The sequence below is a fragment of the Falco rusticolus genome, chromosome 13, assembly GCF_015220075.1.
Source record: "Falco rusticolus isolate bFalRus1 chromosome 13, bFalRus1.pri, whole genome shotgun sequence".
Lineage (NCBI taxonomy): Eukaryota > Metazoa > Chordata > Aves > Falconiformes > Falconidae > Falco > Falco rusticolus.
In genome coordinates this window covers 15,776,986-15,799,740 of record NC_051199.1, presented here as the reverse complement: position 1 = coordinate 15,799,740, position 22,755 = coordinate 15,776,986, and the positions used below count along the sequence as shown (strand labels likewise).

General features: G+C 48.3%; 1 protein-coding gene across 1 annotated transcript; it reads left to right on the top strand.

Annotated features, from left to right (window-relative positions):
* The first annotated feature begins 10 nt into the window (after positions 1–10).
* On the top strand, positions 11–17,359 carry BDH1 (3-hydroxybutyrate dehydrogenase 1). The gene is made up of 7 exons (XM_037406933.1): positions 11–115; positions 1,269–1,400; positions 5,057–5,129; positions 6,840–6,950; positions 12,268–12,409; positions 13,969–14,121; positions 15,515–17,359. The coding sequence occupies exons 2-7, from the start codon at positions 1,318–1,320 to the stop codon at positions 15,982–15,984; spliced, it is 1,032 nt and encodes a 343-aa protein (XP_037262830.1). The 5' UTR covers positions 11–115; positions 1,269–1,317; the 3' UTR covers positions 15,985–17,359.
* The last annotated feature ends 5,396 nt before the right edge of the window (positions 17,360–22,755 follow it).

Below are 22,755 nucleotides of genomic sequence, written 5' to 3'. Positions count from 1 at the left end.
CCCGCGCCCGCCCCGGCCCAGCCCCCGGCCCGCCCCCCGCCGCACCCCGGCTGCCGGGGCACCGGCCCAGCCTCATTCAAACGGCGGCAGCGCCAGGCGGGCCCGGCGGCTCCAGGTAACGCGCGGGCGGCTCCCTTCCGCCGCCCCGGGGCCTCCGCGGGAGGGGGGCGGCCGGATGGGGAGGGTCGCGGCGGCAGCGGCAGGCTGGGCTGTGGCTGCCGGGCCGCCGGGTGACCTTGCCCGCCCGGGAGGGGGACACGCGATGGGGCAGGGTTGGCCGCGGCGGGGGGCGCCGGCATCTTCCCCCTGCATCCCGCCCCGCTCACCGCGCCGAGCGCCGTGAGCCCGCGGCAGCCGCGCCCCCGCCTGGGGCAGGGCCGGGCCGCCCCCCGCGGTGTGACCCGCAAAACGTGGCGTGGGCAGCGGCCGGGCGCGCCGAGTCGGTGAAACCCCCCGGATTCCTGGCGCGTACCGGCGGCGGCCAGCGCTGCGGAGCCCGGGCCGCCAGCTCGGGCCTCCCCGCCGCCCTCCGTGCGGTGATCCCGGCGGTTTCAGCCGGGGCCTGTTCCCCGCCCGCAGGCGCCGCCGCGCCCGGGCCTGGCGCACACAGCCTGGCGGACAGACACCGGCTTTACGCTGCTATTAAGAAGGCTGCAATTGAAGCCTCATTAGTTTTTTGTGTGCTGGATTGCCTTTATCCAAGATAAATACGACCGAAGCTAACTTTCTCAGCTTAACTCTCGTTCTTCAGCTTTTTTCACCCCGTAGTGAGTTTAATGGTGATTCCCTGTGCGTAGTCCGGTGTCGGCAGCCACTTAATTACAAATAAATATGTTTTTAATCACGTGGCCTGTAGGAGCTGTAAAGCCCAGGGATTGTTTTGGAAACGTGTAGCATAACATCACCCATGACTTCAAGTGAACTATGTGAAATAATTTTAAAGTAAAACAGAACTTCAAGTAATGTATTTCATCTAAGTACCTTAATTTTTAGCTGTTGCAGAGAATATAGGTAAAGATGCATTAAAGAAGGAGAGATTTAAATTTCCTTTAAATGCCTCCCAGCTTGTCAGTTTACTTATAATCTTTTTCCTTATTTAAAAGCATTTTGGGATGGTTGAAGGTTGAGCTCTTTATCTCCAGTGTGAGGGACTGCAAGGGGGAAAGATGAGTTCCTTTGGAATTTATTTTCTTGTTGAAATACATCAAGTCAGCATGACTTACGAAATAATTGAGCAACTAAAACAGAGGTGCTATGTTGTATTGCAGAGTTAAAGGAGAACAGTCTTGCTGTTGGTAGAGCGTGTTAATTGAAAGCATGTTGGCTACCAAGCTGTCCCGGCCTCTCCTGAACTTCTCTGTGAAAGCCCTGAATTTCAAGGGCCCACGGAATGGCTTCAGGTAAGTAACTTGGTGGAGAAGGAGTGAGGTCTTACACTGAGGGCTCATTTGATTTCAGTGGGACAGTTTATTTACAGAATCTCAAGATGGCTGAGGTAGGAAGGGACCTCTGGAGGTCGTCTGGTCTAACATCCCTGCTCAAGCAGAGCCTCCTAGAGCTGGTTGCCCAGGACTCTGTCCAGACAGCTTTTGAATAGCTCCAGGGATGGCGACTCCACAACCTGCCTGGGCAGTCTGTGCCAGTGCTCAGTCATTGAGCTGAGCACAGAGGAGATGGACTCTCTGCGCAAGGAGGGGTTGGCAACTTTTTTTTTTTTTTTTACACTTGGACAATTATCTCCAGTCAAAAGGGGGTTGAGTAAAGCATTAATTCAGTGTCAAGCAAGGATTTATTCCTGAATATCAGCAAGTAGACTTCGTTGCAGTACAAGAAACTGTCATATGTTTCTATCACTTCATTAAAGAGGCAATGAATCACATGAAATGAGAAAGTTGAGAGGGAGGGTTTTAGTGAGAAATGGAGGTGGGCTGAGTAATGAAGCTAGGTTTTTTTGCTGAACATGAACAGAAAATTTCCTGTCTAATTCAAATTCCTAGCTCTGAAAAAATACCTTTTATATTGATATATGATGAGAACCCTACTAGCCCAAACTTGGAACCAGTTGAGGGCTTTCACTGGCTTTGCTTTAGAGCAGGGTTCCCGAACAGTGGTGCGTGAACAGCTGTTTAAAAGTGGCTTAGAGCCCGCTAAGTGAGAACTGCCACCTCCAGTGTTGTTCTACTGCTGTTGATAGTGGTGTCCATCACCATCAAGGATGGCTCCCATGACAGGCAGTTGTAGAGACTGAAGATAACCAAGCTGTTAAAGATTTCTTATGCAAACAGCTGTAGACCTTTTATCTCCTGTTTACTCCACACACACCAGCAACTAAGTACCATGCACACTAAGTACCTCTGTCTCACCTGGTTCCTGCCCTGCCCTGCCGATGGGATGAGGAGGAGGGCTGGAAAAAAGGAAAAAAGGTTAACCCCGTGGGTTGAGATGAGAACAGTTTAATAATGGAAATAATAATAATAATAAAACATAATCATAATGAAAAGGGAGACAACAAAGAGAGAAATAAAACCCAAGAAAGCCAAGTGATGCACAATACATTTGCTTACCACCGACTGATGCCCAGCCAGTCCCTGAGCAGCGATCAGCCCCTCCCAGCCAACTCCCCCTGGTTTATATGCTGAGCATGACATTCTATGGTATGGAATATCCCTCTGGCTAGTTCAGGTCAGCTGTCCTGGCTGTGCTCCCTCCTGGCTTCTTGTGCACCTTCCTTGTTGGCAGAGCATGGGAAACTGAAAAGTCCTTGACTTCAAGTAAGCCCTACTTAATGCACTGATGTTTTAGCTGTTGCTATTAACATATTCTCACAGTAAATCCAAAACCACAGCACTGTACCAGCTACTAGGAAGAAAATTAACTCCATCCCTGCCAAAACCAGGAGAACACCAGAGCTGCACTGGCAGGAATCTGCTGTGGCCTTAAGTATACAAATGATTTATTTATTAACTTAAGAAAAAAAAATTCAACATATTCTTTTTTTTCTTCTTTTGTTTTGTGTGTTTGTGCTTTGTGCATCTTGTACTCGGCGCAAGAATGTGTTGTATTTTTTGAAGCACCCACAAGCTGCTAAACCTTGAATGGAAATCCAACTGTTCATCTGAAAGACAGTGTTGTCACTATACCAGTATCTGAATGCATTGAAGTAGCATTTATATACTTGGTTCTTCAAGCTGAGGACTGCCTTTTTTGGTGTAACTGAACAAAACCAAATGCATGGTTATAAGCACAGATTCAGTTCAAGGACCATTTGTGCATTTAAAAAGTCTCAGTTGCGGTCTCTAGAATTCAGTCATGCAGAATGACAAAAGTGGCTTGTGGTACATTAGTGTACTGGGCAGGGGCTAACATCGCATACGCTTCGTAGCTGTTTCCTCTGATGGCATTCCTGCTGATCAGCAGCCAGCATCTATTTTATGCCCTTGCCTTCAGGTCAAGGTAGGTAGAATGTCAAGTACTTATTCTGTAGAGGTTATTGTGAATGGAGTGCAGCAAATCTGTTCTGCAGTGAAATAACATGACCAGATATGACACTGAAAAATAAAACCCAAGTTCTTGCAGCTAAAAAATGTTATGAACATTTCTGGGCACTGTGCGGCACACTAAGAAGCTTATTGTTGAGGTAAAAGTTCCAAGCCAGGGTTGCAGGTCAGTGGTGTTAACACAGACTTTTCCTGCGGACTGACTTTTGCAGCAGTTAAATTAGCAGCTATTTCAGGAGCAGATTGGGCTTGTGACACTCAAAGTTAGAAAAAGAGCTAAACTGTTGCAGGAAGGTGAGTGGATACTGTTAGCTGAATATAAATCTGCTCCTTTCCCATCTGGTTGAAAGCCTCTGCCCTAGCAGACCCTTTTTTTAGCCTTGTTTTCCCAAGACTCAGAGGCCGGAGTGTCTGCAGATTGCTGTTCAGTGTAGCACAGGTCACCCTGGGAGTGCCTGGGATGTCTGAGCAGGAGATAATTGTGAATGATTATGCAAATTTACTTAGAAGAGCAGCCTGGAAGATTAGCTGTGCTGAAGGATAGATGTTGTTAGAGGAGGCAAAGGGTAGGGGAAGGCCAGAAGGCTCTGGGAGGGCAATGCAAAAAAAATGCCCAAAGCAAAAATGAAAAAGCTGATATAGTCCAGAGAGGTGGCTGTCGAGGCCAGAGGCTAGGGTCCTGAGGTCGCACTGGTGTGTTGTCTAGGCCCAGTCTTTGTGAATGATGACAAGACCTAAGACAGCATGATGCTACTGGTAGCATAGCTTTTCTAAATAGAATCTCGCTCCCTGGAAGGCATTGTTGCTTTGCTGTGGTCTGTCTTTGTAAGCACTTACATCAGTGTTTACATAAACCACAAGGTTTACCTTCCTGGGAGTCAGACATACTATGCCAAGGAGCTTCAGATGTGCATGGCAGGTATTGCTCAAAGACACAGTGTCTCAAACAGTTGCAAAGGGGGGATATAAAATCTATGAGTATCTAGTGGATAGACACTGCAGAGTAAGAAGCGTCACCCAAGATGATGGAAAGGTGGAGCTGTGTGTAAAAGCACTGAGACAGACCCAAGCAAATTCAACCTGAGGCTGGATATCAGAGACAATGCCACAGCAGAATACTTTCATCAGACAAAAGAATAACTTCCCATACCCCAGCTATGTGCGACTCTTAAGTGAGTGTTGTTGCTGTTGGAAATAGAAACACCATACTGCCTGTACAAGTGTATACCACCACTTGTGGGTGGCGGGAGCTCTGTGCCAGACCAGGAGCTATTTTAGAATTCTTGGTAATATCCAGACAGCTTCTGCAGCTGGCAATAGCACTAAGGTCTTCAGAGAAACAAATGTTTCATACTGTAGGAAACACATAGGCTCAGACTTAGGAGAACTGTAGACTGGATTCTGTCATCTCAATTGACAATCTACATCATGTACATAGGCAACACTACATTAAGTGATGTGTAATTTTCATGTGTGTGCTGCAGCACCAGGATATGGATAAGTTATTCCATGCCTGATTTTTCTGGTTGTTTTTTTTTTTTTTTTTTTTTTTTTAACAGGCCAGTGCAAAGATTTTGCTTCCCTCTCTTGTCCCCATATGACAGCCGCTCTTATGCAAGTGAAGTTGATCAGGTGAGTGTGATTGTGACTTCCAGGAACTAGTTCTGCTAAGCTGGGGTTTTAAAATCCATGAAGCCTGGTGACCAAATTTGTCTTTCCAGTTTGCCAGAAAGACTCTGAGCTGGACCTCTTGAACATACTCCACATTCTTTCCTAGCATAGAGCTTCCATTGACGTAGCACAGTACATGCTGCTAAGGATGGAAATAAACAATCAGACTACTGGGTTTTTTCTATTTTTGGAACTCACACAGCAGATGAAATCTTCCACCTTAGAGTGGAGGGAATTTGCATGACAAAATCTTAATAAAGCACTCTTGTGTGGAGTATGGTTGTGTAAAGAGATGTAAATAAACCATAAGTCCTCATCTCTTGATCTGGAGAGTAGTCCTCTTTAACAGCCCTCTGCTTGAAGGTGCTAGCTGGCCAGGAAAGGTGCCAGGCAAAGGGAAGATGGATGTTTTGCCCTCTTGTCTGTCTTGTGGCACAGTACTCAGCACCGTGACAGTACTAGAGCATGTATATCTAGCTCTGTAACCCTAGGACAGCGTCTCAGAGTAATTTAGATATGGCCCTTGCATTCCTGCTGGGCTTCCAGTGTGACCCTGATCAGTCCCTGTGTATGCTGGAGAAAAACCAAATTTCTAGTTTGTCAGATAAGTTGGAATGAATTGTAAGTAATTACCTAATCCCACCCACAGCAGCACCCTGCTGCATCTGTACTTGTTGCTGCCGGACTGTTTGATACACCAGGCAGTTTTTAAACATGTCACTTAACTGCTGCCTGCGTTTGGGTTAGAAGAAGGGGTCTGAAGAAGGAAGTAGGTATACTTCTATTTAAGTTGTAAGTTGGAAAAATAAGACAACCAAAAAACAAAGACTGATGACCAACTGGTCTTAATTTCAAATATTAAGCCCACTTAATTCTGCTTAGCTTTTAAAACTCGTTACTGGAGGGTTTATGTGCTAGAGAGAAAGATGAGCAAGCAGTCAGTGAGGTTGTCCCATATCCTTTCTTCAATCAGACGATCTTCATCATGTTTTCCTGCCTGCTTTGAACGTGTAGGAGTGTTGCAACACAAACACCAGTAGGCTGCAATAAGGCTTTACCGTTGGTCAGATGCTACGGTCTGTGCTGGACCACCTTCCTCCAGAGACCAGACCACCCTGCTCTTCCTCTTTGCCTCGCTGCCCACCCCCCCCCCCCCCCCCCCCTTGGGGCTATTTAACTACTTAGCAGAACGAGCTACAGCTGCATATCATCCATGTCAATCAACCCACTGCCTCTGAGGCGAGGCCACAGCTGCATGTTATCAATGCTAATCAACCCACTGCCTTCATTCCTTTACGTAGGAACAGTTCCTACTGAAAGGAAAAAATGTCTTGGGAACTCTCTGATGTATTTTCAGATTTTAGGATTTTTGTGAACTGCTGGATAATGGTGGTTTGATTGGTCACTTTTCCTTGGGAGCTTGTTGCCTGAGGTGCTGAACTTCTCTTTGTGCTGGGAGGACAGTGCTCCTGCCTCACTGGAGTGAAGTCTGTATGAAACCTTCATTTCTTGTCTTCAGGAGGCACTGGGTGGCAGTAGCTGGCAACGAGTGTACAGAACGTCCCTGGAACGGGCTGCTCCCGGCCAAGGACATGGTTTTGTTCTGTGCACTGCAAATCACTGATTTCAAATACTCTATTTCAGTGCATTTTGTTCTGTTTTGTTTTGCAGATTGGCAGCAGAGCTGTGCTTATAACAGGTTGTGACTCAGGGTTTGGATTTGCCTTGGCCAAGCACCTGCATGCCAAAGGCTTCGTTGTTTATGCTGGCTGCCTGCAAAAGGTAGGGAAAACAAAAACTCTGTTCTTCACCTGTGGCACGTGTGCAGACATGTAGCAAATCCAGTCTTCCTTCTTTACTTTGCACACCTTTCTGCCGAGGAGTGGGAAGGCGGTTGGTAGCCCAAAGGGAAAGACACGGGTTCTTGAATTTTATAGAACATAACCTGGTCTAGACCAGAACCGGCACTAAATGGTATCTAGGCAGGTTCTTATCTGCATCATAATGTTGAGGTTTGTTCCATATCTGATGGACTGGAACCCAAATCTAATTTTATGTGCTTATTCATAAGCAAGTTTTGGGATCAGGTTGAGTCTGGACCTCTGGCCCTGCTCTTAGACTGTACATATTTATGCAAGGTTTATTTTGATTAATTGTGACATACAGCAAGCTACCAGTGATATTTATAGCATGTGGTAGGAGTGTATTTTTCTATATTTATGAGTATAGCCATGCCTCAGTGTGTATTGAGGGTCTTCTGAAACTGCTGTGAAGGTGGTAAGAGCTCCCCTAGTGTGAATACGAGCAGAATCAGGCCACAAATAGCTTAGTGATGCAGTCTTGGTGCACTCTCCAGGGGCGTTCTGTACAGCAATCAGAGATGCCTGGCCACGGAGAATAGGAGAGGGCTTTAGCTTCTCTCTCTTTATGAAGCATTGCGTTTTCTTAACTGCGTGGCCATTTCCCAACAGAAACAACAGAAACTTCTTGGGATATCCTGGGATGGGTCAGTTATTTTGATCCTTATCTTTTAGCTCACTCATCAAGATGCATAAATGCATCTTGAATAGATATATTATTTAAAGAGAATTTGCCAGGTGTTTTTTAATGTTATCAATACTCGTTCTGCTATCAATTTTTCCATTATGATGAAGTTTTGCTTAAATTACTAGTTTCTTTCTGCTGCTTTTTTTTTCAAGAGAGAAGTTTGTGTTTCGCTAACTCTGTCCGTTGTGGTTTCAGCTTTGGATCAAGGGTTTTTTTGTTAACCTGGGCTCCCTCTACAGGCTTCACAGCAGAACAAGACACAAACTGCTGCTTTTCAGAAGGTGTCAAGAGAGGGTAGATGAGTACTTTTTTGGCAGATGTTTCTACTCAGCTTTTGTAACTGAAGATCAACATTAGAGAATATAAGAATGCTGCAGACTTAAAAACCACTGTTTAGAATAATAGCCTGTCTCTGTGTTGACAGGAACAAAAAATTTCAGAGCTGCAAAGTTACTTCTGGGTTTCACTTCCTCTCTCTGAGCTGCCAGAAAGACCTGATTTTCAGTAAACATGTCTTTAACTGTCACTGAAACCTCCCTTCCATTTTGGTGTCTTCAGTACTCATTCTACTGAATGCATCTTAGTGCAAAATCTTGGCCTCTGACAATTTTAGCATAAACTGACATGCAGCAACATGCCAAGACTTTTAGGCTTTCATCAATATTTATTTTCTTGCCAAAAAATCAGCAGAAAGCTTTGCTATATAACTGTGTAATTAAATACTGGTTCTTTAGCTGAACTCACATCCCATGTTCCCAAATCTGTGTGACACTGGCAAGACTGGTAACAGCTGTTGTCATCACAAAACCACCATAAAATGCCAAAGCTCCTTAGTTAACAGGTTGGCTGATGTGTCTTCAGGCCATATACTTTATGTAGAACTGCTTTGTAGAACTAAAACAAGTCCAGAAGACTGAGCTGGTTTTTCATTGTGCCACAGGTTTCACTAGCAAAACCATAATCGGAATTCTGCTCAGAGTGTACTTATTGCTGTACTGATTTTAGGGGCAGAAAAAGCCTGGTGTGTTTTTAGATGCTAGGTAGAAGTGGAGGCAGAAATAAGAAGTATCATCTTTAGCTTGGGTATGTTTGACCTAGCCCTGACAGAGACGAAATGACTATGAAACTTGGGTGTTATTTTCATGCGACTGTTTTTCACAGCACACCTGCACATCGGAAGGATACTCCAGCTTGGGGAGCCATTGTGACCTCAGGATATACACTGTTCTTAGGAACATTACATCCTTAATGCAGATTAAAAGTGTGTGCAGTGCTGACTCCTCATCAGGAAAAGTTTCCTAGAGTGGCCAGATCCTGAGCGCCTGATTGTATTTTTACTGAAGGAAACCTGAGAGGTGCTTAGAGTCACAGCTGAGGAGAGCCCAAGGATGGTTCTGTGCTAACAGTGTGCTGTTTCACAGTTTCATCCTAACATTTTCACTGGCAAATATATTCATGTGAGAGTTGTGTTGATGCTTCATTGCCAAAAGACAGCAGTAGACTGGATCCGGTGAACGATCACGCTGCAGCTGTCTTATTTTTATCTCTCTGGTTAATAGCTGGAGGAGCCAGCTGACACGAGATGAAGAAGGTATTTTTCCATCAGTATCCGTTACCAGCAGACATATGTGATGCTTGTCACGGCTGTCAGGAGTGTCGTGGAACCCCTGTTTGCTTTGCTTTGTGTGCTTAGGCCTGTTGTGGTTGGCAGGGGGATGAGAAGGCAGAGGTTATCTGAGCAAGCCAGCATGCAGGTCAGTTACCGTAGGCCTCAATTGTATGAATTGTATTTTGATTTTTTTGTAGTAGAGAACAAAACAAATCTGTCTAACTGGTGAAAATTATTTTGGATATTTAAATAGCCAAAAATACGTAATTAAGTGAAATGCATTTTCTTTCAGTTTTTGGACTCAAATTTGGCTGACTGCTTGGCATCAATGCAAAGCTAATACTGTACAGATTGCTTAACAAGAGCGCTCAGAGCCACAGGGTGTTACGTAGCACTTCAGGGGCACACTGATAAAGATATAAGCTGAAGCACATGAGCCCCAGAGGACAACCATGGAAAGCGGAAAATGAGGCAGTGGTGTGCTTTTTCAGTATGCAGTAGTTGGGTCCTCTTATCCTCTTGCCGTGGGGATAGTGGACCCTGGGGTGTAGCTTGAGAAGGTCCTTCCATTGCTGCGTATGGGCCTGGGGGTTGTGGGACAGGCAGCGTCCTGTGCCAGGAGAGCATGACACAATCCTAAGGTGCCTGACTTAAGTACACCCATCTGCCTTTTCTGAAGAGCCAAGGGAATGACCCTGCAGGTCCGGGTGAATGCCTCGAGTCCAACACTTGGCCAGGATCCCAGCCCCAAGGGTCCCTGTCCAAGCTCTCAGCTAGCTGCACGTGGCTGGGAGGCCAGGAGGGATGTTGACTTGCTGAGCCAACCGTGTAAGGGAGGAAGAAGTGGATGCTGTGATGGTCCCAGTAGAGCTTATGGGGCCTCTGAGGCTGGTGTGTTGCTGCGGCCCAGAGATTTTTTTTTTAGCACCTTGCAGACCTGGGGTCAGGGAAGGAAGCTCCTTGGCTTTATTGTTCTTCCTCTTCCCATTAGCTATACCTGCTGTTTTCAAGGGACTTGCATGCTTGCATTTGCTGATTCCCTGTTGGCATTCAGTGCTTTGCCATGCACACTGCCTGTGGCACCACAGCGCTTTTGAGTGAGCGGGAAACTTAGCACACAACTTTTATTTTCAATCGCCATAAAACCAAACACCACTAAGCTATGCATGGGACTTTTAACTGCTCCATTTTGTATGCAGCATGCTTCCGTGTGAAGAGAGTGCAGTAGATGCCTTCTCTTTAGGACAGGCACTAACTGGTATTAGCAGTCTGTGGTGGAATAAGGAAGGGTGGAAAAGAAGACAGAGCAGGCATCAGGTACTTAAGTTAGTGAGCTGTCTGTAAGTGCAGTGGATAAGCCCAGGAATGAGAAGAGCCAGGAGGAGGGTTTTTTGGAAGACAAGTGGCACAAAGATGGGGACGTATGGGTACCCTCATGCGGTCTCTAAAGCATGGTGTCTGAAGGGAATTCTTGCTCAGGGGGGCAAATGAGCAGCCTCGGTTCAGACTGCAGAGATGAACATCATCTTGTTGACAACTGACTGCTGGCAGTCTCTGACGGGGAGCACCTGTGGCTTGAGGTGTTTAGGACAATCTAATGTCATTCAACAGTCAGGAAACAGCCCTGCTGTGAAGAACTGGCCTGTTCCAGGTCAGAGGAAAAAAAGTGTGTGTGTTCAAAAAAGCCTCATCTGCCAGGAGTGAAGAGCACTCCAGTTTTTGCCAGCTGATGCTGACACAGTAAGTGGAGCTACCTGGAGGGTTGAGTGGTGGGGAGAGAAGAGCTGAGCAGCCGTCAGATGATCCCGTGGGACACGGTCCGTGTCTAGCCTGTTAACGGGGGGTAAAAGACTTCCAGTGAGGGATGATGTTGAGGGGACAGAGGAAGTTTCTTACAGTAGAGAATGTTCCCCAAAGGTGATTTTTCAGAGCTAGACCTCACCGTCCTCTACAAAAGTACCCTGGAGTGGCGAGCACAGTCCAGTAGCTTACAACCATGGCAGCACTTCAGGGGTGATCCCAAACTCACGGTAATGTCCCATGTCTGTGTCACGGAAGCACCATAGCCAGGCTCCCTGGCTGTGATGGGACTAGCTCTGGGCATGGCAGCCTTGTTCACAGCATCTGGCCCATGTGAAAGGTATCTCAGGGGTTTGCTGCAGTTAACCGGATGGGATGTGAGTGGGTGTGTATATACTGGGGGAATCTTGTTCTGAGGTGGAAAAAAAGGAGAAGAGATAGAAAATGGGAGAGAGAAGAATCTCATGGGGCGAGGCAGAGAAGAGAGCAAGATGCTGGAAAAGAAGCTGGGCAGAATTGATAGCAGGCAAGGTGGACAGGCACTTGATGATGGGACTCTGTAGGAGTCCCTTGGAGGCAGAAGGTAGGTTTCAATGCAGTGGGAGCTGTGTGTATTGATAAGCTGAAGGGAGAGAGCAGTAGTCCCTCCTCTAGGACCGTCACTCCCAGAGCTGGCAGTGTGACTGAGAAACACGTGCAACATACATGTGCAGCCACTCACCGGCTGTTCTATACCGTACCTCCACCAAGCTATTTGCTGTGCCACATACGCAAGCCAAAGTGAGGATGGCAGCACATTCCCACCACTGTGGCAGCGGGGCATAGCTTCATCTCAGGAGCTTGTACTGGGCAGGGGTTGCCTCGCTGGGGCAGATCCAGCTTTGGCTGCTTTCTTGGTGGCTGAAGCAGTTTGTACCAGCTGAGTCGGCGGCAGGTCTCGTAGTCAGATGGAGATGCTCAAGGAATGGTGTTCTGCAGGAGCAGCCCTGTCTGTTCCTCTTCCTCTTAGAACTGCAGGACTGTCCTGATTATTCTGTGACTGCCCTGTGCACTCTGTTTTGCTTGATTTGATGGTTGCTATGCATTTGACATTCTAAACAAGTTCTTTGGCTGGATTCAAACCAGTGCTTTCCTTCCCTCCAGGACACGGGAGGTGGTGGTTCCAAGGATCTGGACAACATGAACAGTGATCGAATGAGAACTGTCCAGCTTAATGTCTGTGACAGCAAAGAAGTGGACCGAGCAGTGGAGCACGTGAATAACAGCCTGGAGGACCCAGAGAAAGGTAGGTGCATGCAGAAGTTTCTAAGGACTTCGGTGGCAGAAGCTCCCTCAGCTGGGCTCTGAGAGCCTTTTCAGGGCATATTTCAAAAGCTGAGCATGTGATTGAAGGCCACAAAGCTTTGAGAAGCAGCAGTGCAGAGCAAATGGCCTGTTAAATGTTGTGCAGTATCAGAAGGCAGCTTCCCACTTAAGATGGCATCTACAAAGAAAACTGCTTTTTTCTCTGCTAGCTGCTATAGGGACATGAGCAGAAATCAGGGTGGTTCAAGGCCCTGGGATTAGCACTTTATTCCTGTGACCTGAAGTTGGTAGTGACTCTCTTTATGTTGTAAAACCTGCCCTGAGGATCGGGGATTAGCAATGGCAATGTCTCCCCCAAGCTTTCAAAAGGCAAAGGAATGGAGAGGTTTTCCAGAGGATTTCCCACGAAGCCAGCCGTGTCGTTAATGCCATTGCAGATATTACCATACAACTTTCAGAGTTCAGGGGGTTGCTGTAACTGACTTTCTTGGCCTGCCTACCTCATGCTGCTGAGGTGATGACAGCAGATTCTGCTCCAGTACTGTGAAAATCCCAGTTGCTCGTGCACTCTTGAAACTTTTCCACCCTTTGGTGAGCTACATTTTTCCCCTTCAGAACATCCACACTTCAGCACATGAAGGTTATTTAAAAGCAGAACAATCAGTAATGTTTTATTTTGGATTTTGCATAAACCTATTTCTTTTTCTTTATATATAATTTTTATGTAAGGATCTTCTATATAAATTGAGTTTTCTAGCCCTGTATTCTCAAGCATAGGCCAGGATGAAGTTGCCTTTTCTGGGCTGCTTCTGAGAATGCAGATCTGGACAAGTCAGTCAACAGATTAAGAGTGAATTTTTCTAAACAGCAGAGCGAAGCCATCCCAGATGTTTTTTAGTCTGTTTCCTGTGCAATTAGAATATTATATAAAGTGAATTAATTTAATTCCAAATTCCTTTTTTATCTTTTTCATTTCCAAATGAGTTGGTAGCTTTGCTTGTTGCCATCTTGGTGGCAGCAGAATAAAAGGGAGAGGCCGTGGCATGAATGCCCAGCCATGTCTACCCGTGCCCACATCCCGATTGTCAGCATTGCAGACATTCTAGTTCTTGTGGCGACACAAGGGACTGTACTTTGAAAGAATTACTCTTTTGTTTCTTACAGTGCCTCTCCTATTCTTATTATTTGCATTTAGGGATTATATGTCGCTTCTTTTAAAATATTACAACGGACAAAAAGAAAATGGGAAGGAGAACAGCTTAGACAAGGCTGAAGTTCTCTGCTGGCTCAGAACATCCTGGGAAGCCTTATTCATGGTATTTTGTGGTTGCAGTGTTGGGCAGTACAGGCAGACCCTGACGGCGGTTATATTTGCTCAGGAGACTGAAGTTCACTCTGGACTCTCTTCTGTCTGGCTTCCATCATTACAAGTTGTAATGAAAAGGTTGTGTGGTTCAGTAATGTATTAGCAAGGTCTTTTCCAAGCTGCTCTCATTAGTCTCACAGAGGGAAAGCTTTCTGCTTGATTTTGTTTTCTAGGGCTCTGGGGGCTGGTTAACAATGCTGGGATCTCCACATTTGGGGAAGTAGAGTTCACCAGCATGGACACCTACATGGAGGTAGCTGAAGTGAACCTGTGGGGGACCGTGCGAACCACCAAGGCTTTTCTCCCGCTCATCCGGAGGTCAAAGGGTGAGTGATCTCCTCTTGACTGGCACTCCCTGGAGCAGGTCCCTGTGTCTTGTTCTGTTAGAGGCCAAAAGGTCTGTTGTGCTTCTCTCCTCACCATTGGCCACCTTCATACCTTTGCAGACGGGATGTGACCCACAGCATACACACAAATGACAGATTTCCTAACTGCTCTGGGTTACACAGCAAGGCAGCAGTCCTGAAAACCGGTTATTATTTCTCTTTCCCATCTGTACTGCCTTCTCCTGCAGCATCCCACTGAAGATCTAATCTGTCATGCCTTCTTTTACCTGTTCAGAAGCTGCAGCTCACCACAAATTCCAGTGCCAGGAGCAATCTTTCCCTCTATACAAAAACCAGCTGTGGCAGTGCTGGCAGGGTGGGCAGCAGCATGCACTATGACATATTTCTTCCAGGGAAGTTGTCAGCCGTGTGTTGTGTTACTTCGGGAGTTTGTAACTTACAGGAGGTGGGGTTTGTACAGCAAAGGAATGCAGACCTCGAGCTTGCACAGGTCTTGGCATAAAGGAGCAAAAGCTTTCCTGTACTGGGGCCAACTACCTGACTAAATGAGAGTGGTTTTTACTGTTGAGGCATCCACAGAGATAACAATGTTGTTCTGTGCTGTGTGTGGCCCAGAGAGCATTTCTTCCACCATGTAAGGGTAGCCACTTCTGTGGCCAGAGTTGCTCTTTCTAGTGCAACTTGGCAGTGAGCACTGATAGAAAGTGCAGAGAGCTGCAACCTGTGATTAGGCTGCAGCATCCCCACTCTCTTACCAGCATTCTCCCCAGCCAATATGTATGGCTTCTGGAGAGCAGAAAGACCCCAGCTCTGTCCCTGGAGCTATAATCCAGCTGTCACACAGAAAAGCGTGCAGTGCACTTAGACTGCTCTGCCCCTTAGTGGTACAGGAGCAATCTGTTCCCTTTCAAGAGGCAGACACTAAAAGCCACCATTGGGCTCCTGGATTTTCTGCCTTTGACTTGCAAATAAAGAAGCTCAGCCTTGGTGCTAGAGGCTTTCTTTGCTGCTGCTTCTTCTTGTCTGGGCTCAGCCCTGATTGCTGCCGAGCAATCCTGTTTCCCACCATGCAGGCTCTGTCCAGCCTCTTCCATGTTTCCCGCAGCACTGAGCTTTGTGTGTCACCATGTGCCTGTTCCTTCAGGTATTATGAGCCGGGGAGCACAAGCAATGGGCTTGTTCTCCCACCTGAAGGCCGTTGCATAGGACAGCGGTGCTCAGGTGAGCCGCGGGCAGATCTGCCAGGCAGCCCTTCCAGATGTGCAGTGGGCGGGCGGCTGCATGTTCAGGAATCTGTTGGGTGGTGCGTGTCAGGTATCTGCTCTGGATGAGGTGCCACCGCTGAGCTGTGCTTTGCCTGGCCTGTGCCTAGGTCGTGTGGTGAACATCAGCAGCATGATGGGTCGGATGGGCAGTCCTGCCCGGTCACCGTACTGCATCACCAAGTTTGGCGTGGAAGCCTTCTCTGACTGCCTGCGGTATGAAATGCAGCCCCAGGGCGTGATGGTCAGCATCGTGGAGCCTGGCAACTTCATAGCTGCCACCAACTTGTACAGCCCCGAGCGAATCAAAGCCATAGCTGACAAAATGTGGGATGAGCTCCCTGAGATAGTGCGCAAAGACTATGGCAGGAAGTACTTTGATGAGCAGGTCAGCAAGATGGAGACGTACTGCAACAGCGGCTCGACAGATACCTCGCCGGTCATCGAAAGTGTCACCCATGCGCTCACCTCCACGACCCCCTACACCCGCTACCACCCCATGGATTACTACTGGTGGCTGCGCATGCAGATCATGACGCACATGCCCGCTGCCATTTCAGATCGGCTCTATGTTTATTGAGGCCTCACACTCCCAGGCTACCCAGGTGGGAAATTTGTTTTAAAGAGAGCATCGTACACACTTCCCATTAGTCCTTTTTAAATTTTTCTAACCTCAATTCATAGTACTGTATTTTAGCTCTAAAGGGTTCATTTAAACATCTGACATAACCTAAAGGGCAGTAATCTGCAGGGGGTGCTTCATGGGCAGGAATACGTTATGTTTGTGCAGGAACGTTGATTCTTTGCTATTTATTTCATGTAATCCTTTTTGGTTTTTTCACCTCAAATACCAGTTATAATAATTATTTAAACTACAATTGCTCTGAAATGTTTTCAGAATAATTTCTGCTGATGGCTGAGCACAGTCTTCACAATTCCTGCCTAGGATGCAGCCTTCACACCATAAGAGTCCCTCCATGCTGTAGCAGCAAACTGCTGCCTCCTCGTGACAGAGCGTCCAACAGGCTTTTCTAGGCCTGGTTACAGTAGCCCAAGCCAGAGCAGAAACTATTTTGATTTGGGGATCAGAACTCAAAATGCTCGAGATGCTGAAACTGAGCAACTGACCCTGTCCCTTTGTCTCTTTGAACTATGCTGATGAAACCTTAGAGAAAAGGAACCAGTCTGCTTTTTTTGCATGCTTTCTTGCAAAGGAGTTCAATGATCCAGGGACTCAATCCTGCAGACCTTTCCCACAGGAATTTCTTATTCATATGAGCATTCCCATGAGTGTGAGCAGCTTTACGCACAGGACTGCAGGCGTCAGGATTGGCCTGTAGTAACATTTCTCTTCCACAGTAATTGCACATCAACTCCAGACTTAGTTTGGAGAAGAGTTTCACTCCAGCTCCTATAATTTGTGAGGATCACTGCTGAGTAGAGGGAAGCAAAGAGGGTTATAGTCACATCAGTGAATGTTATTTTTACCAGGGACCTCAGTTACACTGAAGTATTTGTACGGCATCTTGCACAGAGGGGCCTTAACCCTGACCAGGGTCTCTAGGCGGAATTGTGGTGCAGGTGATGATAACAATAGTAACTTTCATTGAAGGATTCACTGAGCTGAAATGCATCTAATGACACAAATCTAACAATGTCCATAACAATAAAGTTAACTTCAAGAGCAGTTTAATTTCCGTGATGGTTGTTTACATGTCTGAGAAACATTTGTTTTGTACTGTAAGAAAAGAAAAGGAAAAAAAAAAAAAAAGAGCCTTTCATGGGGAATGCAGAAGGAGTTACTTTTTTTAAGCTTGAAAGGCAAAAATAAAAAGTAATTAAAATAACCATTGTTAGTGAAGTTAAAAAGAAGGGATCTCATGTGCTCTAGTAACATACCGTGACGTGATCAAACTCCTTTGGCTTAATAAATGTATACGTGAATGGTAACAAAATTCAGAGGCTCCCTTTCTTTATTTTTTACATATTTAGCGTGAAAAGCTCCTATTCTTTAGTGGTGAGTTTTTTAATTTGGTGAGGTTCATGCCTATTTTATACACAATGCATTCAGACTCTGATTTGCAGTCTTGGGTCTTACATGCCCATGTTGGATAGTGGAGGACTTTATAGGAGTACCTCTCGTGACAAATATGCCTAACCACTGGGTTCTGCGTATTCACAGCTCTTAAACCTGCATCCGTACTGGACTCCCGCAGATTACAAAGGATTGTTATGGATTATTCCCAGGGAGCACGAAGAGAAACTGAGCTCTGAAGAGGGGAGTGGGATGGCAGTGATTCAGTAGGGCAGGCACACAACGGGTCACTGACAGACCCCAAATAAAACCCTGGGAGAGACTTGCTGGCTTACAGACTTTTGTGATCTTCTTCAGAGTCCTGGCAGTGGTAGCTGCATCTTGTGGTGCAGGGCGTATCGCCTTGTTTTCCAATACATGGACATCTCTCTGGTACAAAACATAAAGAGTATGAACCACAAGAGCCCCAGCAGGCACAGGGACTAACTGGCAAGGCAGAGCAAAATACCTTGGATAACAGTGTTTGCTGCAGATAACACAGCGGAAAGAGAAAAACCTTTACAAGAGAAGTTCTTCGTCTAAAAATTTAGTCCCAGGCTGTTAAGTAACGCAAAAAGTCACGTAATTCTGCTTGCGATGCTAGCTCCCAATTTCACATATACTGCTGGGTTTTAATACAGACATCAGTGAAGTTAGATACGGAAGAGACTGCACAGCTGAGTTATCTCGGTTTAGCTCAGAGGCCCCTGAGAGCAAATGTAGCAGATGTTTAATAGTGCTGCATTCATTCCCAGTCAGGAAGATAGACTGCACTCACATCTACACAGCGTCTCTTCGGGAGGCTTCTGAACTCTTGCGTGAGGTGCCCACAGGAGCTCTGAAGCTGTGCCCCTGCTCTGGGGGCAGGGGAGGTGCGACCGCGCCGCTGCTGTGCAGTGGGATTCTAAGGGGAGCGTGTGGCTGCCTGTCATGGGGAGGCGATGGCTGGGGTGCTCCTGTGCGTCACAGCTGTTCCTACGTTTCTGTGTGAGTTTTCCTGATGCTGGGGATGTTCGGTAGCTTATTTGTGGGCAGGAGGGCACCAAGCTGGCTAGTTTTCCTGCTGGGATCTTGGCAATCCCACAATTTCAGAGTTTGCCCTGAGAAGCGCATTAAAAGCTAATCCCCTCTCGTTTTGCGTGACCGTCCTTGCGAAACTGCACTCTCTAGGTCCTGCCTGCACGGTGCCACCACCGCTCCTGGAATAGTTTCAGCCCACCAAGTTTATCTGAAAACTAAAAAGAACAAAAGCATAGCAAGAGGACTTGGCTGGGCACCTAATCCTCTGCACTTCCAGAGCTGCCTTGCTGGGAGCTTCTGGCCCCTCAGGAGGAGCTGGGGAGCCTGGAGGGGTCCGTTTGCAGGGGAGCCCACCCCTGGGGTCTAGACGGATCCCAGCTGGCTGGAGGGAAGGCTCTCTTATCAAATTTCTTGCCAGGCAAAGACAGTTGGTGATGATGTTACAGATCTCACCGTGCAGCATCCCTTGGGCAACCTGGAGTTAAAAATAACTTTCCGTTGGGTGGTGGGAAGCAGCAGAAATGGGGTAATTTTAACTACAGCTGTTACATCTTGTTCTGAGCCTTAATGAGGAAATCATGAAGTCCTACACACTTCAGAACTTTTTGCTCCTAGTGATGAGGGAGGGCGGTTAATGCTGTGTTCGAGACCAGCATTTAGTGACCCCGCGCTGCCACATTGTCTGGATGAAGTGCAGGAATTTCCCAGTTAAACAGAAAATAGTTTCACAGCCAGCGAGTTGCACAGCTTTGGGAGACCACGGCTTTGGGATCCTGAGCCCGTGCCTGGCAGAGGTCTGGCCCAGGCACCCTCCTGGGTGTCGGCCCTGTGAGTCTGTCTGAGGCTCGCAGTCCTGGGCTGGCAGCTCAGAAACAGGACAACAGAAAACAGGGAAGAACCGTGCCTGTTCAGGCACTACGAAATAGCAGTTGGGTTAAGTATAACAATTAAATAGATACGCAGTTGAAGATGTGAGCGGCTCAGTTGCTGAGCTACAACGTCAAACCCCCGTCTGTACTGAGGCTGGGCTGAAGCCAAGGGGCCGTGCTGCAGAGCGTGTGTGCAGCTGCTGGCACTTCGTAGACTATGTCTTTGACAAGAAAGTATCTTCCCAGCAAACCAGGAGGGAATCATAAGCGTAACTCACAGAAGATCTGATGACACTTCCCTGGGGAGATACCAGTCAGCGGCATGGCACTGGTTTCTTTTCTCTCTTTCACAAGAGCGATGTAGGGCTTGGTGTGCAGCCTGGGGGTGCTGCGTATTTAAACTTGTGCTTCCCCGTGCAATGTGACGCGCTGGCCTGGTACCACCACAGCAGCGAGTTCTTCCTCACTCTGCGTGAGTGCAAGAAGCAGGACATGCCAGGGCCAGGAGCAGCCTGTGCACCAGTCACACAGATGGCAGGTAGCGCTGGCAGTGCCACCCCCTTTTCATCACCACCTGTCACCTGGGCATCACAACCCTCACTGGGCAGTGGGTGGAAGGGGTGCTGTGCGCGTGCCCTGATTTCGGCAGTGAGCTGGGGCGGCTCACGCTCGGTCAGCAGGATAGGCTGGCTGGCTGGCTGACTGACTGGAGCAGCTCAGCGTCACTCCCTGCCAGCAGGGAGGGTGGCAATGGCAAACGCGCGGGTCCAAGATTGGCCTGTGTCACCTGGGTGGGACTGCCACCCACAACCAGGCCGTGCAGGACACGCAGCGGCACAGGTGCCGTTCCGCAGCCGGTTAGGGACAGGTGGAGGTAGTCATCTACCACCTTCTACCTTCCAAAGGGCCTCAGGACTTCAGGACTGCCTGGAAAACCCCACGGATCAGGCTGCTCTGCTTCCATATCCAGAAGGCATCTCTCTGCAGTCCACAGGAAGCGTAGGGGCGAGGAGTCTGGCTAAGATGCAAGTTGCCATCTTAAAATAATTTTTGCTAACAGTGTTTTGTTTGCTACTGAACGTGGTTATTCAAAGATGCCTTTTTATCAAGCTCTGTCTCCAGTCACAAATGAGTGTCTCTGTCTTTCTGGGCCTCTGCCACAGTAATGGACTGGAAGACAGACTGGACCTGGCTGCGGACTCCTCCAGTCATCCTTTCCCCTTCCTTCCCTAGCACAAAGTTGTGTAATTGTGTGATTTGGGACACCTTTAGCAGAAAAGCTTGGGAGACCTGTCCTCACCTCCCACATGAGTCCTGGGGGCACAGAGCTCTCCCAAAGTGGGGACGCTTGGGTTTCACAGCCGTGCAGCAAGCGGGTCATCCCACCCACAGAGCGGCTGGGATCTGCCTGTGGTGCCGAGGAGCTGTGGGAACCTGGGAACCACGGCCTCACTTCAGCCACCCCAGACACAGCCAGGCCTCGGCAGGGACTTCAGCCCATCCTCCCTTCGCATTTCCAACAAGTTTCAACGTGCTGGCCCCTGGGGTGTTTGCTCCCCTCGCCACTTACCTCTCCATCGTCGTGCGGGGCCAGGCACTGATAAGGGGTCATGCCTTTCCCAAAGGAAAAGAAGACACAGACGACTAAAATCCCCCTCCTGGGCTTGCACAGGTGTTCATCCTCGAGCACAACCTTACTTTATTTTCCAGCCAGAATAGTAAGTTGGGAAGTAACAGGAGCCGCTCTCCTCCTCTCTAAATACCCGTGCACCAACCCCCCCAAAAGCTTCTTGCTGGGGCTGGAGGTGAAAGTGTAAACGTTCCCATCCTCATTTCTCCCTCAGCTGTGAATGCCAGGGCAGTGGTGTAAAAAACACCGTAACATCTGGAGCAATCACTGCGGTGGCATTTCTGCCTTTGTCTGGAACAGGATGGACCGTAAACCTTGCAAGATAACATGTTCCCACAGGGACTTCGAGCCAGTTTTTCAGGCCTTAGGAGTCTGCACGCTGCTGGTGCATGTGAACCAGCCCACCCAGGGCTGCACAGAAAGCAGCAGATTTCTGTTGTACCTAAAAACACAGTGAGGTTTCGCTGCTTCCCCTATCGTCAGATCTTGGAGGTACTGGGGGAAACCTAACCAGGATCCCAACCACAACGCAGTGAAATTGGGGTGTTTGTTGTCACGAGATTGAAAGCATAACTGGTCTAAAAGACTAGGAAAAAATTCAAATTGGTTCAGCAGAAGCTTTGCATTCTTGTTGGTATATCACCTCTGGATCTGCAGTGAGTTTAAAATCACTGAGAAAGGTATTACGCCCTGATGGATCATCAGGACCTGACCAGCCCCAGCAGGGATCCCCTGCCCTGCCCAGGATCCTATTTCAGCCCCACCTGCAGCTCCTCAGCCCCGCCGAGGTGGGGATGGAGGATGCTGGTCTTCAGCCCCACTACGCTGGATTGACTCCTACAACTCCTGCCTAGCCTTCTCTGGTGGGCAGAGCCCGTGATGCTGCTTGGGGTAAGGGATGGATCTGCTCCCATGGGGATGCCCCTGGGGGCCCTGACGCTGCTCCTGCTGAACCTGCTGTGCTTGGGAATGGTCCCAGTGGTGCCAGGAGGTCACTCTCTTCCTCCTTGTTTTGCCTCTGCTTCTTGACCCTGCTGCTGCTTCTGACTGCTGAGAGGTCCCTGTTGTCCCCTGTAGCTGGTCAGTGTGCCTCGGGCTGGGTGCTGGCATGCAGCAGAGGGTGCTGGATCAGCAGGAGCGGTGGGAGCTGCTTTCCTCTGGCTCACCAGCACTTTCCCTGAAGCTCCTCTGGATGCCACCCTGCTCCCTGCCTCCCTGAGCCCACTCTGTGGGGATTAGCTGCGCTTAGCAGAGACTTCTGCAGATGAGGGAATTGCCCTCCACCCCACGGAGACAGGGTATGAATTCCCTTCGCTGTTGCTGCGGGAGAGCTCTGCCTCCCTGTGTTACTTTCAAGTTTTCTGTAGCACCAAATCCCACAGCAAGGAGCAACGTGCTGTTCTTCCAGCTCACCTGCTGTGGAGCAGCACTTCCCACGAGCCACACCACCGCCATGCCTGGAAAGCAGAGCCCTGTGCTGGAGAGAGGGGCCAAACCCTTGGCATGGCACAAACCAGCCCTGCCTGCTCTGCCGCTGCCTGCGCAGCGCGCCCAGGGCTGCGGCCTTTCCCCTTCCTCCTCATCCCGCTTCCTTCTGAGCCCACCCTTTGTTTCTCAGCTCCTGGGTTAATTGCTCAGCAGATCAATGCAGTTCCAGCTGTGTTCTGGCCCTAATCTGCAAGGGGCTTGGAGGGGAGAATGTCCCAGGGGGGCAGCAAGTGGCTCCCAGCCTTCTCTCAGCAGTGGCCGTGTTTCTGT

What these genes read in the sequence shown, in the direction of transcription:
- BDH1 (XM_037406933.1), top strand. Translation starts at nt 1,318, where the DNA reads ATGTTGGCTACCAAGCTGTCCCGGCCTCTCCTGAACTTCTCTGTGAAA. An exon ending in ATGCTGGCTGCCTGCAAAAG is followed by an intron (nt 6,951 to 12,267) that starts GTAGGGAAAACA and finishes CCTTCCCTCCAG; the next exon opens with GACACGGGAGGTGGTGGTTC. An exon ending in GCTCATCCGGAGGTCAAAGG is followed by an intron (nt 14,122 to 15,514) that starts GTGAGTGATCTC and finishes GCCTGTGCCTAG; the next exon opens with GTCGTGTGGTGAACATCAGC.